An 18,013-nucleotide genomic window follows, 5' to 3' on the forward strand; every position below is an offset into this window, starting at 1 on the left:
GCAGCTAATAACATCGGAGCCAATTCCTTTTTAAACATTTTGTACCATTCGGATGGGAAGCCATCGCTCCCTGGGGCTTTATTTGATTTTAACTTATTAATGGCTTCTTCCAGTTATTAATGGCTTCTTCCAGTTGTTATAAATGCTTTTAATATTGCCACGGTCCTTGCGTTGCAGTCACGTGACCTGGAGGACCCCCATTCGTCCGTTCATGTCACATGACCGGAAGCTCCAGCTGAAGCGGTGGAGTGAGAGCTTTTGAAATGAAAACAAATCCTGCTGGCCTTTTGCCTGTTTGATTACCCATACGATTGATAAATAATGCCGCATATATCAAAAAATAAACGACTCGCCATGGCGGCAGACGAGTGCATGAACAGTGATGAGGCGGAGAGCTAAAGCTGAAGAACAAATTCATCAAACCTGGGTGAGGATTAGATGTTAGCATGAGCAGCTAGCTAACGTTAGCTAACTGATGTTTCCGCCACAAACTAACCTTTAAAAACAGTGTTTGGGAGATCCTTGAAAACACTTTAATTTCAGTGTAGTATTTTCAAGGTTAGATAAATGCTTGGATTTTGAATAAAGTGCTTGAAATGTAGGTTATATGGGATGCAAAGTCTAATAACAAACAGGTGACACATCTTGAACTATGACACTAACACAACAACATCTAATTTACGTGACGAAGAACTGAAATAGTCAGTGAACTGTATGAATACTATGTACTGTATATAAATATGTCCTATACCACAGCTCGAAAATGAATAAAAAATGCTTGAATTTGACTTTAGAAGCTGTTTTTCATTGAACTCTGCAGTAAAAGAGTAATGATGGCTCTTTTAATCTTACTAACATTCAAGATTACCTTTGTCCCTAGGGGAATTTCTCTTGAACATGAAGGCTGCCACATAAAAAATACATACACTCAATAGCAGTAACAGATTTAATGTGCATAAAATAGACAAGTGCAGACATAAAAGCACATTCAAATAAACTCAGCCCCTCATTTTATAGCCTCCTTATGACCATAATCTGATCGGATTTCAGATATCGGATTGGACCAAATCTTTCAAATACATTTTTCAAAAGAGAAAAAAGGATTATGAAATTGGATTAGATCAAGTAGTTTAGTTTTAGTTTTGATCTGGATCAAACATTCAGTATGTTGTTCAAAACTGTTTAGTAGGAATGTGATACCTTTGAAAAAAGGGGATTATCCTGATCCCAAAATGAGTAAATGAAGCCGTTCCTCTGTCACAGTGGAACCTTGTTCCGTTTTTTCTTCAATTTATACCAGCTCTCTTTGCAGGATGATTGTTGCACCTGGGGACATGCTGGCATGGCCTTTTAATGTGGGACAAAGTGATTCATCATGGATGACTCAGGCCAGGATTTTGTAGATCTCTGTGCAAAGTTGCTAAAACGAGTCCGCAAGAAACCAGGTGAGTCCAGACCGCCGAGGAAAGCAGAGCAGCAGCCCTCCTGTCAGGCAAATGAAGGAGACAAGAGGAGGAGAAACAACAAAAGAGATGGTGACTCTGGATCAACGTGCGCTGGAACCCAGCCTGTTTGTACTGGTGCAGAAGCAGAGAAGCATGTGGTCTGTGGAGGGACTGGACATGACTCAGGAGATGCAGAGTCGTCAGGTGTGCCTTCATCAGCAGCAGGACAGAAAGCTGAGAGAGGTGTGGCGGCGAAAGATAAAGTTCTTCAGAGAATGCAGCAGTTTAAGAGAGCCAGTCCACAGAGGATGGTGCACAAGGACAAGAACGAGCCAACAAACCACAAGAACGACCCTGTTGTTCCTCCTCCAGCTCTGACACACAGACGAGGTGAGATGACTTGATGCAGCATTGTTGCCAAGTGAACAGAGAGAATACAATACAATAACTTTATCCGAAACATGCTCTACTCTGTGGAAAACCTTGTATTGCTGACATTTTGTGTGTCTGTTTAAAAAAATCTTTAAAACATTTTTATTTTTATTACAAAGAATTACACATTCATTTTTATTTTACTTGAACAGAAATAGATTAAAGTGTACATTTCTCCCACTTAGCAGATGCTCATAATTAAAAAATATAGTATCTGCAAGTATGTGCAAAAACAACTTTGTGGGTTGCAACATTTAACTGGTTACATATAATTTACTTCTAATATCCAGTACTTGAGTAAGTTAAGAAGATCTTTTTCTTATACAGGTGCCTCTCAATAAATTAGAATATCATAGAAAGGTTTATTTATGTCAGTAATTCAATTCAAAAAGTGGAAATAACACTTTATATAGATCGATTACACACATAACTAAACATTTCATGTCTTCATTTATTTAATTTTCTTATTATGGCTTACATTTAATGAAGACCTAAACTTCAGTGTCTAAAAAAATTAGAATATTACAAAAGACTAATTTGAAAAAGTATGATTAATATAGAAATGTTGATGTCCATCTATATGACTCAATACCTGGTTGGGGCTATTTGACTTGAACTACTGAAAATTGACTTTTCCGTCATATTCTAATTTATTGAGATGCACCTGTATGTGCCACATCCCCTCTGTACCCAGATACTCCAGAGTCTTTCAGCTCAGGTCTCCTTGTGGAGTCCCCAGACAGCGACGAGGCTCTGGCCCTACAGCTACAGCAGGAGCTGGACAGGGAGGCAGCAGAGGCACAGACGGTGGACCTGGAGGACGGAGGACTCTTCTTCTGTCAGATCTGCCACAGAGATCTGTCACACATGACACCTAAGGGGCGGACGCAGCATCTCAACAGGTTTGGTCCTTTTACGTTATAGGCATTTGTCTGATGTTCTTGACTGCAAACCATAGATGAGGAGCAGAGTGTAGGACAAAGTGAGAATGATTCCTCTCTGCAGGTGTTTGGATGAAAGTGAAGAGAGCGCCCCACCACCCCCTCCTCCGCCTCCTGGTGTCCCCGACTGTCCCATTTGTGGCAAGAAGTTCAAGTCCCAGAAGAGTCGCTCGGCCCACCTGAAGCGCTGCTCCTCAGACATGGGCGTCGCTCCGGCTGAGCTGCTGCAGGCTCTGCAGAGACAAACTGAGGAGGCCCCGAATGTCCCCACTGCTGCTAACACAACGTGAGTCTGCCTCAGTACTTCAGTCTGGGGCTGGGCGATATTGACCAATAGTCATATCTCGATATATTTTTTTTTTTATTATTTTTTTTTAAAGATTATTTTTTTTGGCATTTTGTTGCTTTATTGATAGTGAGAGATAGAAAGGGGGTGATAGAGGGGAAGACATGCGGAAAAGGGAGCTCAGGCCGGATTCGAACCCGGCTCCGCCACAGCACACGGCATACATGGTTAGCGCTCTACCGGTGTGAGCCACCGGGACGCCCCCATATCTCGATATATTTAGGCTGAATATCGATATACAATATATATCCCCATATTTTTATCTCAAAGTGAGAGCAAATGTTCAGTCAAAGTCAAATATGACATGTCACAAGTAGTTTTATTGAAACTGTTTATTTAAGTGAACATAAATACTGTGTAACAACAGGAGTACCTTTTAAAAAAAAATAAAAATTCAAAGCTCCATAAAGTGCACATATAAATAAAAAATATCTTAAATAAAAATAGCCTATGAAATAAATATATTTCTATGAGAAAAGAATAACTAAAGTTACAAAAGAACTAAATATGACAAACCTTAGTAAGGGCAGCATTTATATATAACAGCTTTCCTGGAGCATGGATCACAGCGCAAATTTGAACTATATCAATATATGCAATATGGTCCAATTCCATATCACATTTAAAAATACATCGATATATCGCCCAGCCCTACTTCAATCCAGTGACAACAAAGTGTGATAATACCATAAAAGAGCTTCCTGAGTCATTTTTGAGATTTAAAAAAAAAAGTTTGGCTGTTGTTTTTTCTCTTCAGTAATCAGACTGGAGCCACTAAAAGAAAAGGCCCATCCAAGCCGGGTCTCCCTGCAAGGAAGAAGCCCAGGAAGAAGACTGCACCCCTGGATGAAGACACCATGGTGGCCCTGGCTCTGTCCAAATCCCTGCTGGAACAGCAGCAGCAGAGCGACAGAGAGTCAGAGGGGCTGTTACACACAAACACTGCTGCCTCTCACGTCTCCATGACTCCAGCGTTGAAGTGGAGGCCAGACGCTGGTAGAGTGACATCACTATATCGTCTTTATCGTTTTTCTTTATAGTGGGGCGGATTAGCTCAATATTTTACAACAATCGTTCACTTTGTGATAAAAGCATGAAATTTGGTAGATGTGTTGGTGAATATGTTTCGAACAAATCTGGATATTGGGCCACCTCAAAAGCGCCCCCTAGTGGCCGTGGCAGGCATTTGTTATACGAATAAATCAATGATGAATAAAAACTGCCCTTTTAATAATACCAACTGATGATGAATTGTATATTGTTGGAAAGCCTGATTAGTCACCTTTACAACGAGGTACAGCTTGTAAGGATCGTGCATTCATGGAATGAGCAACGGGGCTAAACGTGTGGGTAGCACCCCCCAAAAATGTGCATCCCCTGTGGGGCGGATTAGCTGAACAATCGTTCATTTTGTGATAAAAGCATCAAATTTGGTACACTCATTGCTGAATACATGTTTAATGAATCTGGATATTAGGCCATCGCAAAAAAAATTCTGATGGCTGTGGCGGCCATTTTTAAAAATGGCCATTTAAAAGCGGCCATTTTTAAAAATGGCCACCGGTGGTTACTGGCGAGGAATGCTTTGCCTACCCTACAGCTGCTGTTTCATGTTTTCAGCACCACAAATATAATTTAGAGACATGTTAAAGTGACAAAAGCTTTATTACAGTCTAATAGAAAAGAACATTAACTTTGTATAACATTTTAGTAGGTCTTGATATTCCCATTCACAGGCTACGGCCTCCTCTTTGGCTTGTATTCTTCTGTTGCTCCTTAAAAAGAAAAAATAATTTTCAATATTGTATGACTTGCAACAATAAAAACAAAACACATTTAGACAGAGAAAAAAATCATACATTTTAAAAATTCTACTAGGGTTACTTATAGCAGGTTACTCTTTCTGGCAAAATCCTTGTACTGAGGTGTGTGACTTAGTCAGGACGCTTAGCCAAATAAAGGGGACCAAGACCAAGAGCACCACATTTTTTCCACATACTCTCTATCATTATAGGTTTCAATTTTTAGTAGGAGCCACTTCATCAAGATTGTGGTGATGGCAGCCATATAAAGTCTATGAGAAATGCTATATCTTCCAAGCCACTTAGAAGGTCAATCTTGGTGTCAAAATATACATTTTCTGGGTCCAGGAATCATTTAAAGCTATTGAGAATATCACTAGATGATTATTTGATCAAACAGATATGTTCATTTTCACTCAGACTGGGCAACTCGCTTCAAGTGCTGCAGCAGGGAATCCTGAGTTGAAACTATTTGGAATCAATGTTCACGGGAGAGTGTGGATTAGCTGCCATGTACACTGCTCAAAAAAATCAAGGGTACGCTTTCATCTCATGTCAGATTGATCAACAAATTATTTACAGTGAGTCATCCAGTGATATTCTCAATAGCTTTAAATGATTCTTTGACCCAGAAAATGTATATTTTGACACCAAGATTGACCTTCTAAGTGGCTTGGAAGATATATTGGTTCTCATAGACTTATGGCTTATATGGCTGCCATCTCCTATCTGCAATCTTGATGAAGTGGCTCCTACCAAAAGTTGAAACCTTTGGTGATAGAGAGCATGTGGAAAAATTTTGGTGCTTTTGTCCGGCGTGTCCCCTTTCTTCTCAAATCTGGTCCTAAGCCGCCTGACTAACTGTGATGGAGTTATAAAATACATTTAAAAAAAGAAAAAAAGAACCACATGGGCAAAGGAGACATTACATATAGTGTGTGTGTGCCTGTGTGTGTGTGTGTGTGTGCAGAGAGGGATGTCCACATTCCACAGGACATCATTTAACAGTGTCTTATTAAGCTTTCACACCCAACAGCCACTGATACATGTTCCAAGCTAACTAGCTAGCTTAAGTACCTATTTTTGCTATCTTGCTAATTTACTTTTCCGCCAAGGCCCATGATGATTGTTTTTCTCTTTTGCCTTTATGATGTTCATAGCATATTTTATTCATAATTATAACAGGTGAAATAAAATATTTAGACATACCTTGATGGACAGTCCACTGCACTGCTTGTCCCAGGAAGCAAATGCTAGCTAGCTCATTTGCTAGCTAGCTCGATGGCTAGCCCGATTGTGGTGGGGCAGGAAAAATAACTGAAACAGTGTCTAACTGGATTTTTGTTAATTTAATATGTGTATTTACATTTTTTAATTTACGTTTGTATATTTGGTTTACATTTTTTAAATATTTTAAGAAATAATTTAAATATTTTTTGTAATTTTAACTAAGAAAATGACTGCTATGGCCACTAGGGGGCGAATTTGCGATGGCCTAATATACAGATTTGTTTGAAACATATCCACCAACACATCCACCAAATTGTGTGCTTCTATCACAAAATAAACAATTCTTGTGATTTATTGAGCTAATCCGCCTCACAGGGGATGCACATGTTTGGGGGATGCTACCCACACGTTTAGCCCCGTTGCTCATTCCATGAATGCACGATCCTTACAAGCTGTACCTCGTTGTAAAGGTGACCAATCAGGCTTTCCAACAATATACAATTCATCACCAGTTGGTATTATTAAAAGGGCAGTTTTTATTCATCATTGATTTATTTGTATAACAAATGCCTGCCACGGCCACTAGGGGGCGCTTTTGAGGTGGCCCAATATCCAGATTTGTTTGAAACATATTCACCAACACATCTACCAAATTTCATGCTTTTATCACAAAGTGAACGATTGTTCAGCTAATCCGCCCCACTATTAAGAGCCAAAGACATATACATTCATGGAATTGTTAGAGCACCTTTGTTTTCTTCATTTTCTTGTTCATTTTAATGCCTGGTACAACCAAAGGTGCATTTGTTTGGACAAATATAATGATAACAAACTCAGGTATGTTACTGTTCCAATTATAAAATAGAAACCTAGGATAATGTGAGTACACAACTCACTGTAAAGTCTAATGTGCTCAAAATCTCTTTAGAAGCATTTTACTGTAACAATTATCCCTGGAGGCAGTTTTCATGTTTTCTTATTGGTTCTGGAACAAATATTTTAAACACGGTCTGTGTATTGTGTGTCTGCATGTGTTACCTTAGGCGAGGCCTGAAGTGGTGTATACACACCTGTACAAGAACACAAACTGTATAAATAATTGTTTTTAGATCACTGGTTTTATCTCTTTTTACCTAAATTCATATATATGTAGTCAACAAATTATGTAATAATTATAATTTAAATACTCTATGCCTGTCTTCAGGTGAATCATCTGACCCCCTCTCTCTCCTCTGCTCCTCTTGCTGCAGGTAAGGGGCGTGGAAAAAGGAAAAAGGGCGCCGTCCCTCGTCCTCCTCCGCTCCTCCTCGTTCAGGATGCGGAGGCGGCTCTGACGAGGCTGCAGGAACGCGTTTCTGCTCTCCTCCTGCGCAGTCGGGCCCCCCTCTCCCCCCACCCCGACCCGCTGCCCCAGCAGTCTGCCTGGCTGGAGCGGTGCTGCCCCCCTCTGGCAGAAGAGCACACTGCTGGACGGGAGCTCCACCCGTCCGTCTGATTTCTACACTCCAGAGCTCCGAGAGTTCATCACGCCCTGGGAGTCAGCAGCGGTGAGAGAGAGAGTGAGAGTGAGAGTGAGAGTGAGAGAGAGAGAGAGAGAGAGAGAGAGAGAGAGAGAGAGAGAGAGAGAGAGAGAGAGAGAGGGAGAGAGAGGGAGAGAGGGAGGGAGGGAGGGAGGGAGAGAGAGAGAGAGACAGACAGAGAGACAGACAGACAGACAGACAGAACGAACAAGTAAAACTCCTGCATTCAAAACACACTGAAGTAAAAGTGCAAAAGTTTCAGCATCAAAATGTACTTAAAGTATCAAAAGTAAAAGTACTCGTTATGTAGAACAGCCCCACTCATTTAGTTTTATATATTCCAAATATAATATTGGATTATCATTATCGATGCATTTATCTCAGCACTGTTTTAATTTAGCAAAGATAGGGCTCATTTTAACTTCTTAATATACTGTTAAAAGGTTTAATTTAAAAAAAAATTAATATTCATGTTTTTCGTGTTAAATCTTGACCCGAGAAGTAACTTAAGCTGTCAACTAAATGTAGTGGAGTAAAAAGTATAATATTTGCCACAAATGTAGTGAAGTAGAAGTATAAAGTTTCATAAAATGGAAATACTCAAGTAAAGTACAAGTACCTGAAAAGTGTACTTAAGTACAGTATTGAGTAAATGTACATAGTTACATTCCACCACTGTTTTTCTGCTCTGTTCAGCTTGTCTGGTAGTTCTGTCCTGTCATAGAAATAAAAATGGGCAGCTTGACTCAAGTGTTTCAAACTGAATTGGAGATTTAGGGATTGTTTTATTCATCATCAACACCTGCAAGTGGCTCGAATCACACAGCCGAGTTAAACTGTTCTCCTCCACTTATAGACGGATGCAGCTACATCCAGCCTCATCAACAAACTGGAGTCTGTCCAACATGTGAGTGAAGGGACTCCTGTCACAGGGACCAGGGTCTCCACCCAGCCGTCCTCCTCCTCACAGGGGACAGAGCAGCTGCTGATGGACCTGATGGAGCTGGCTGAAGACGGCACCACCCTCACTCAGTGTGGTCACTCTGCTTCGGGCTCTGACAAAGGTACGCATACTGTATCTTAAAGGATAACTTAATTCCAAAAATGATTGTTTGTACATAGCAGTTACTCCACTGTGTCACTTTGAATTCTTGAACAAAACTTTGTTTTTCTCACATGCCTCTATGGTGAACGTAAAATCCCCAAAAGAACTGAAATAAATGCTGGGCTACATTTAACAACGCCGAAACTATATATATAACTATATGTACATAATGGACACTGATCCTCCTGATTGGTTGCTGCCGTCATTCACTTCACTACATCAAACGTCAAACCAGCTGCCTCTGTATATGTAGTGCGCCCGTATTGTGATATTTATGGTAAAGTCATTGAAACTGCTCAGACCAAGCTGACCTGAAGGATAAACACTTTACTGTCATTCTTTCTCACTTTGCAGTATAAAACTCTTACCTGCAGAGAGGAGATGAAGTATTAACCTTACATGGACACACCACGTGAAATAATCAAATTGCGCCGCGCCGAAAATACATTTGTGTTTGTATTTGTTTCAATGTATTTGGATTAGTGTCCAAAATGTACCTACCCTTTCCGTTTTGATGAATTGCTGGTGTGGTTTGCACTTCAGGCCCACCGTAAAAAAACACCTGTCAACAACTTGTGCAGTATAATAAAACTATATTTTCTATTCTGTATTCGTATGCATACTGCTTCCCAAGCTCATGCATTTTTTTATAAAATCTTACTATTTCAAACACATTAACAGTCTCACACTTGCACAGGCGAGTCCGTTAAAGCCTCAAAAGGCATTAAATGTTGGCTTTGTGTCTTCATACTGCAGCGTCTTGGGAGTTCAGTTAGTTAGTTAAAAAAAAAATCTGTTTCTTAAAGTTAAGTATTTTCTATACATAGTAAATCGAGTGTTCAGTATTGTTATTGTTTATATTTTAAAAAATAGTGAATGTATTAGTTTATTTTTAATATTTAAAGCACTTTCTATTACCACAAGCATTTTCTTATACAGTTCTGGTTCTGTTCTGGGTCAGAAATCTCTGGTTAGTTTTTGGTGGAAAAACAAACCTTGATTCTACATTCCTTCTAAAATAATGTATTTGTTGATTTCAACTTTTGAATTCAACTATACTGCTACACTGTCATAACCCATGAGAGCAAACCCAGTTGTTAGGAAGTGACTTGGTTGGTATTTGGTTTGGGTCCTGATTGTCTTGGTTCCCACAGACAGAGGAGGCAGTCAGATCACAAACCTTCGTCTGAGCGGCTTCGTCCTGGAGGAGTCGGAAGAGCAGCTGAGCGGCTTCATGCCACAAACGACACACGCGCATTCAGAGGACGCCCAGAGTCGAGCAAGGAGGACGACTGATCGGCCAGGAGCAGATAAAGAGACGGGCAGACACCCATCAGTAAGACGACTCGCGGTCACACTTACTCTGACATTTTATTTATTTTTTTTCCACTTTGCTCTTTATTGAATTTTGCATATATAACAAAACAAATCACAACTCTGGGGTATTTAAAGTTTACGTCCAGGAATACATTATACATTTTACTTCAGTAAGTAGTAGCGGGCGGCCCGGGTTCGAATCCGGCTTGGAGCCCTTTCTCGCATGTCTCCCCCTTTCACTCTCAATATCTCTCCTGTCAATAAAGCTACAAAATGCCCAAAAAAATATCTTTAAAAAAAAATTATACATTATACATCACTGATGTCTTCATGTTGAAACCTAATCCATTTTTCCTGTTTTCTGTTAAACTCATCTTCCATCAATCTTAGAGAATAGGCAATTTCCATTATAAATAATTCCTGTACTTTATCTAACCACTGACTGTGTCTGGGTGAGTCCACCTCCAGCTGATTTCTTGTGAAAGCTTTTCTGCTAACTGTGACCAACAATTTGGCTAAGTTATTATCTTCCTTTTACACCACATCAGTTATATTCCCTAGGTATAAAACGAAACATTTTTGAGAACTATATACCCTAATAGGGCTGGGTGATATGGACCAAAAGTCATATCCCAAAATATTAAGGCTGAATATCGTTATAAGATATATATTCCGATATTTTTATCGCAAAGTGAGAGTCAAAGCCAAATATGACATGTCACAAATAGTTTTATTGAAACCGTTTATTTAAGTGAACATAAATACTGTATAACAACAGGAGTACCTTTAAAAAAAATTTTTTTTTAAATCAAAGCTCCATAAAGTGCACATTTAAATTTAAAAAAATCGTACCTTTTTTTTTCAAATCAAAGTTCCATAAAGTTCATACTTAAATAAAAAAATATCTTAAATAAAAAAAAGCCTATGAAATAAAATAGGCCAATCTTTTTCTGAAATAATTATATTTATATTACAAAAGAATAACAAACATTACAAAAGAACTACATATGACAAACCCTAGTAAGGGCAGCATTTATATATAAAGAAAGAAAAAAATTGAACTATATCACTACATGCAAAATGATCTAATTCCATATCACATTTAAAAAGATAGATATATGTTTTACATCCATATATATCGCCCAGCCCTATACCCTATTACCTCATTCAATACTGCATTCACTCTTTCCCAGAATGGCTCTATTTTTGCGCAGCTCCTTTATTCATCCATTCTTTAAATGTTGAGTCATACATCCCTGGTTTAAATTCATTATCTAGAGCTATCCATCTTAACATTTTTGTCCCTTTTTCGATTTAAATTGTCTGATACTCTGACATTTTAACCTGTATCCTGAATTCTGATCTTTTTCATAATTGATCTTTGACTAAATCTTATCAGTTGTATTTCTGTAAAAAAAAAAAATGGAAGTGTCTTTCTTCGATGCATTTCTCTGCTTTACAGTCCTGATGAAGCATGCACTTTATGCCTTTTATGTGTTGAATCTGCAGTAAAGTGACTTTGTTTGTGGTTGGTGTTTCCTCTGTAGGTGGCGCTGTCCAGACTGGCTTCAGACCTGAGCAGCATGGTGAACAACCCTCAGCTCAGTGACCTGCAGCTCCAGGTGGACAGCGGAGAGGTCTACTTCGCTCATTCCTTCATGGTGTACGCTCGATGCCCCCTGCTGGCAGAAATGGTAAAATATATCAATGTTGGTGCTGAGTTAGGGCTGGGCGATATGGACCAAAAGCCATATCCTGATATATTTAGGCTGAATATAAAGTGCACATATAAATAAAAAAATATCTTAAATAAAAATAGCCTATGAAATAAAAAAAGGCCAATCTTTTTCAGAAATAAATATATTTATATGAGAGAATAACGAACATTACAAAAGAACTAAATATGACAAACCCTAGTAAGGGCAGTGTTTATATATAAAGAAAGAAATTGAACTCTATCGATATATGCGATATGGTCTAATTCCATATCGCATTTAAAAATGTATCGATATATTTTTTATATCGATATATCGCCCAGCCCTATGCTGAGCACAGCCTGGCTTAAAGTTGCTCTTCAAGTTGCTAAGACTCTTTCACAAAGCCTTTTTACAAGTTCTACATTTAAACATATTTTCTTCTTCTTCCTCAACTCCTCCCACAGGTACATGAGAGTGGTTTTGGGGTGCAGGAGGAAGGCGTGCCTGCAGCCAAGAGGGTGTTGTTGAATGATGTGTCGGGCCAGGCGGTGCTTGTGTTGCTGCAGTATCTCTACACCGCCTGCTGCTCCATCCCACCATCACTTCGGCCTCATGTACTGGAGCTCGCATCCAGGTTCGTATGCAGTCCACAAGCCGGGACATTCATACACTGTTTGTCTTAAATAAACTTAGACAGACAACTTTTTATATTTCTACTTGTTTATATTGTAAATTGTTAATACTTACCGGTAATTATATTTTTAATTGTTTATTTGCTTAAATTTCTAGTTTATACTGCCATTTACTATTTATTGTTTTTTGCTATCCACTTTGCTGCTGTAACACTTGAAATTTTCCCTGTTGTGGGACTAATAAAGGAAATCTTAATCTTAAACCAATTTAGAAATGTGGTCCACCTCTGGTCACGGTAACTAAACTACCTTCAGTTGTGTTGTATTGTATTTAAAGCACTATAATGTAATGGCTGCTTTACAAGGATTCTGCATGCTTTGTATCTGTTATATCTCACATTAATCCCCATACTCACATAAAGAAAGACCGCTCAAGATAGCTCTTGATCTAGGGAAGTAGTGAAAAGTCTACTCTGTGAGGAAGATTGAATACAGCATTGTTAGAGCTCCTCTTTTCTCTTTCTCTGTTTAAGGTTTGACTTGCAGGAGCTACAGCAGCTTTGTGAGCTCCACCGAGAGGATGCAGCAGCAACTCAGGGAAATGAGGAAGAGGACACGAACCAGGAGGACAACAACCAAACGCACCAGGCTCTCACGGAGCTGCTGCGCTCCATGTGGGACGAAGGGGAAGAAGACGAACAGGGCACAGACTCCGATGGAGGAAGGGACGAAGAAAGAGGATTGGAAGAAGATCATCAAGGCGCTGAGTTGGCATCAGGTGACGGAGAGATCCGGGATGAGAAAGTGAACGAGGAAGAGCTGGAGGAGATCTACGAGTTTGCCGCCACGCAGAGAAAGAGGGAGGAGAAAGACGGCACGGAGGAGGAGGAGGAGAAGGTAGACGAGGAAGAAGATGGAGAAGAAGTGTTTGCAAAACTTACAGAGCCAGAAAGAAGCTCGACAGTGAATAACCTGCAGCCGGACGCCAGCCTGGAACAAAGCTACAATCGCCTCTTCTCTGAATCGTGGGGGGTCTACGAGGAGGAAGATCCTTCATCGTTACCCTCCACTTCTGGCCTGGCTCGGCCACACCCCCCTCAATCACAACAACACCAGTCCCCTCATAAACCTGAATTGTCCGGCAGAGCTTTGCTTCAGTCTTCAGCTAGCTTAGTTGAAGACCTTTCTCTCAGTCCTCCACCCACTACATCCAACCTGCCTGTCCCAGGTCAGTCCCCTGATCAGCGGGCTGACTGGGGTGGCGCCGGAGACGAGGGAGCTGATAGTCCGGCTTTTAAGCGAGAAAGCCATGGTCCTCGTAGTATTTGTGTCCCCCTTTCTCCAGATTCTCCTCAGGAAAAGAAGGAGCCTGAGCTCATAGTTCTGTCTGACTCGAGCGAGGACATGGAGGTAGTTCTTAGTTCCCGCAGTCTTTCGCCATGTTCCCCTCATGCAGCCCAGAACCTGCAGAGCTACACCCAGATCAAACCTCCGCTACCCCTGAAACCTAAAGAATCCACTGTGGAGAGTAAACAGTCCTGTAGTTTAGAGGTTAGTCCTGATGATGCATCTGCAGCGCCGGTTCGGAGTCCTCTCAGTCCCTGGTGTGACCAGAATCCAGTCGACTGTTCTCCAGAAGTGTCCTGGCTGATCCCATGCACGCCGGTCCAGTCTGGAAGACGAACCTCGTCCAGCTCCACTCAGACTAAAAGCAGCATCTGCAGGACGACGCTGTTCCCTAAAGGAGACTCTTCCTCACTCTCATCCTCCAACAGACTGCAGACCTCCAACAGTTCAGCCAGAGTTTCTTCCCTCATGTGCCCAGCAGATGGCAGTGTTTCCAAGTTAAAACTGGACGAGACCTGTAGCTCCAGTAGAGCCAGTAGTCGTGATGCGAGTAAAGATGAAGGACTGTTTCACTTTCCTCCGTCCCTACCTAAGCTATGGATCTCAACTTCCTCAAAGCAGGACACACCCCTCCACATCCAGGCCCAGCCTCACAGCAGCACTCCCCTGCTGCACACAGAGCTCCACAAGGCCCCCATTCTTCTAACCTTCCCGCTCCACAGCAACCTGGATAAGATGTTGACAAGTCAAGGACGGGATAGGGCGCCATCTGAAAGCCCGGAGAAGACAGAGTTGGCCAGCTTTCATCTCTCCCCCCTGTCAGATCAGCCCTCCTCTTCCTCTCACAGAGGTCCTCAGAGTTCACAGAGGAACAACAAGTCTTCTAGTCGAAGTCGAAGTGAGTCGAGCAGTCACAATAACACAGGGCCTGAGCTCAAGACGACAGGAATAGGAAGCGAGGAGGGTGAAGGAGAGATGAGGTGTGAAAATAAAGACACAGGTGATGGAGGAGCTCAGGAAGAAGAACAGACAGAAGGTGCTGAATCCAGTTTCCAGCAGAGCTTCATGGATGAGCCCCCAATAGCTTTCAACGACTCGTGGGGTTTTGATGCCTGTGAAGAGCCGGAGGCAAACCCGGGCTGCTTCAGTCTGCGGCTGGAGGACAGCGGAGCATCCAGCCAGCAAGGCGAGCGCAGCCTGGGACAGCGAGACACGTCTAGAGACCGTCCACATTCACCGCCCGGTCGCAGCGTCTATTTATCAAACAGTCATGTCGGTGTGACCGCTTCCTCTCCATCCAAGGCCCACAGGACACAACCACCCACAGGTGCACAGGCTCATACAGGCCGGTCCTTCACCCCTTCACCACCCGACCCCACCACCAAGACCCCTCCACAGATTAGCAACAGCCTGCTGGACTCCAAAATCTGGGACAGCTGGGAGGAGGACGAAGAGGAGGAGGTTCTTCCTCTCTCTCAGAGGGTGGACCCTTCTGCTCAGCTCAAAACACCAAGTAAGCCCTCTGTCACTGCAGTATTTATGATCTATACGCAGTTCACTGTAATGCAGAATGTGAAGTTTCATATCTTGGCACTAAAGAGTAGGCCTGGGCGATATATCGATATATTTTTAAATGTGATATGGAATTAGACCAATGTCGCATATATCGGTATTCTTTTTTTTCTTTCTTTATATATTATTTATATATATATTTTTATTATTATTATTTCATAGGCTATTTTTTTTATTTAAATGTGCACTTTATGGAGCTTTGATTAAAAGAAAAAAAAAAAGGTACTCCTGTTGTTAGACAGTATTTATGTTCACTTAAATAAACGGTTTCAATAAAACTACTTGTGACATGTTATATTTGGCTTTGACTGAACATTTGCTCTCACTTTGCGGTAAAAATATCGGGATATATATCGTATATCGATATTCAGCCTTAATATATCTGGATATGACTTGTGGTCCATATCGCCCAGCCCTACTAAAGATTGAAACTGTAGCTGTAAGGAATGTGTTTCTCGAAAGCCGTATTCAACTTTGGAACGTTTGCATTTGGTGCATTCAGTTATTGATTTATTAAGTTCTGGTGAGAAATGTAATCTCAGTCTGAATCAATGTCTTCCTGTTTCTGTCTCATCAGTATCGTCACATAATAAAAAGCGGCGCACTCTGGTGCCCATCACCCCCATGCCCCACTACTCTGACTTGGACACACCGGAGCTCAAGAACAAACTCAACAGGTCAGTGGGTTTACTCTCATCACAGCCCTGAGGTTAACGAAAGGGTAAAGCATGTTGTTTTTTGTTCTAACCAAGGCTATTAAGTGAGGAGCCGATTACCTCCCACGGTGTCACTGTCAACTTAGCCTGTCTGGCTCTGCTCTGTCCCCCCCTCCATCCATCTGGTCATCCGTCTGTCCTTTCTTACTTTCTCCTCTGCAGGTTCGGTGTTCGGCCTTTACCCAAGCGCCAGATGATCCTCAAACTGAAGGAGATCCACCAGTACACGCACCAGCTGCTCAGCTCTGACTCTGAGGACGAGACTAACCCTCCATCCACCAGTTCAGAGGCTCCTCACAACAGGCCGGCCTCCTGCACCCAGAGAGGGAAGTTTAAAGAGCCCAGAGCGCCCGCTGCCGTCTCCCCTCTGAAGGCCAACAGAGAGGAGGAGGCGGAGCCGCTGTCGGCCTCACAGGGCTCCAACACCTCCTCTACTGCTGCCAGCGACGAGTCTGACAGGTACTGTGTCTGTTCCAGAGCGGGAGCATCTCAGCTGTTACATAACTTCAGGCATCAAACATTTGTTGTGTTGCTGTGCATATTATCAAGGGGCTCAGTCATTAGAAAGCCAGTTATATAAATGCAGTGTGTATTCAGGCTACCGGTGTTCTGTGATACATTAAAGTATATAAAGGTTTAAAATATATACAGTCATGGAAAAAATTATTAGACCACCATTTTTCTTCAATTACTTGTTAATTTTAATGCCTGGTACAACTAAAGGTACATTTGTAATAAAAATAGCTGATAAGAGTTTAATTTAAGAGCTGTTTTTTAGACATTTTCCATGGTTTTCTTGATAATAACCAAAATCATTATCAAGAAAACCATGGAAAATGGCGAGATATGAGCTATTTTTGTTGTTATATTTGCCCAACCATATGCATCTTTAGTTGTACCAGGTATTAAAATGAACAAGAAATTGAAGAAAAAAAGTGGTTTAGTAATTTTTTTCTTTTTTTCTACACATACTGGCCAATTGTGTGTAGTTATATCGTATAAGTTATATCCAGCTCCTCTTACATAACGTTTGCTTCTTTTTGCACAGTTGTCTCTTTTAGACTCAAGTTAAAGATGAATTTGACTGATAGCATTGGTTTTTTTCTGTAGTTGGTAGTGGTTCTTCAGTAACTACAGATGCTAACCACTTGGGTCTCTCTCCGCAGCTCCAGCCCAGAGCTGAACCTCCCCTCCGACTCAGACAGCGAGGAAGACATCTCCGCCTCCCAGGCAGTGAACCGGCTTCAGGATCGACTCCAGGCGGTGCGCGACTTCATCCTCTCTGACTCCGGACTGTACAATAGGATTCTCCAGTACCAGCCTCTGGTCTTGTCGCAGCTCCAGGAGCAACTCAAAGCAGCAGGGATCCGCCTGGGTGCTGCCAAGCTGGTGGACTACCTGGACTCTCAGTGCATCACCTTCACCACGGCCAAACCGGGCCAACCCGCACCCACCCGCAGGCGCGGCAAGAGGAAAAAGGCAGCAGGTGAAAGTGCAGCAGGCAGGAAGAGAGTGGTTACAGCCATGATTTAAAACTTTAAGACTACAAGAGCGGAAACTGTGAGAGAAGTGGCAGGTTTTTAGTGTTTGGACACGTGTTTAACAGACAGAAGATTCATTTTATGGTTGTTTTTGGACAGCTGGCACCAGGCTGGTCTGGTTTTACCATGTTCTATGTTATTATGTAAAAATTATTCATGTTTTGTAATTTAATTATTTTGTTTTAAAATGTTGCATTATGTCCCCACTATGAAATAAAAAAAAAGGTAAATGTTTACCATGACCTGAGAACTAATTTGCCTCTCATTTTATGTGAGTGTAAAAAATATTGCTGTTATTACAGAATAATACCACATGTCTTTCGATCAAGTCAGCTTTCATGGAAAAAACACTTTCAATATAATATGGTCT

The 18,013-nt window shown here is 41.4% G+C and overlaps 1 protein-coding gene across 1 annotated transcript; it reads left to right on the plus strand.

Annotated features, from left to right (window-relative positions):
- The first annotated feature begins 217 nt into the window (after positions 1-217).
- slx4 (SLX4 structure-specific endonuclease subunit homolog (S. cerevisiae)) lies at positions 218-17,883 on the plus strand. The gene is given in 15 exon segments (XM_059336127.1): positions 218-427; positions 1,313-1,835; positions 2,572-2,779; positions 2,883-3,104; positions 3,922-4,160; positions 7,447-7,574; positions 7,576-7,743; positions 8,573-8,780; positions 9,976-10,157; positions 11,686-11,832; positions 12,300-12,469; positions 13,001-15,327; positions 15,964-16,063; positions 16,265-16,561; positions 17,269-17,883. Coding segments are annotated over 14 exon segments (5,223 nt in total). The 5' UTR covers positions 218-427; positions 1,313-1,375; the 3' UTR covers positions 17,636-17,883.
- Positions 17,884-18,013: the final 130 nt, after the last annotated feature.

Source organism: Centropristis striata, chromosome 1 (genome assembly GCF_030273125.1).
Source record: "Centropristis striata isolate RG_2023a ecotype Rhode Island chromosome 1, C.striata_1.0, whole genome shotgun sequence".
Lineage (NCBI taxonomy): Eukaryota > Metazoa > Chordata > Actinopteri > Perciformes > Serranidae > Centropristis > Centropristis striata.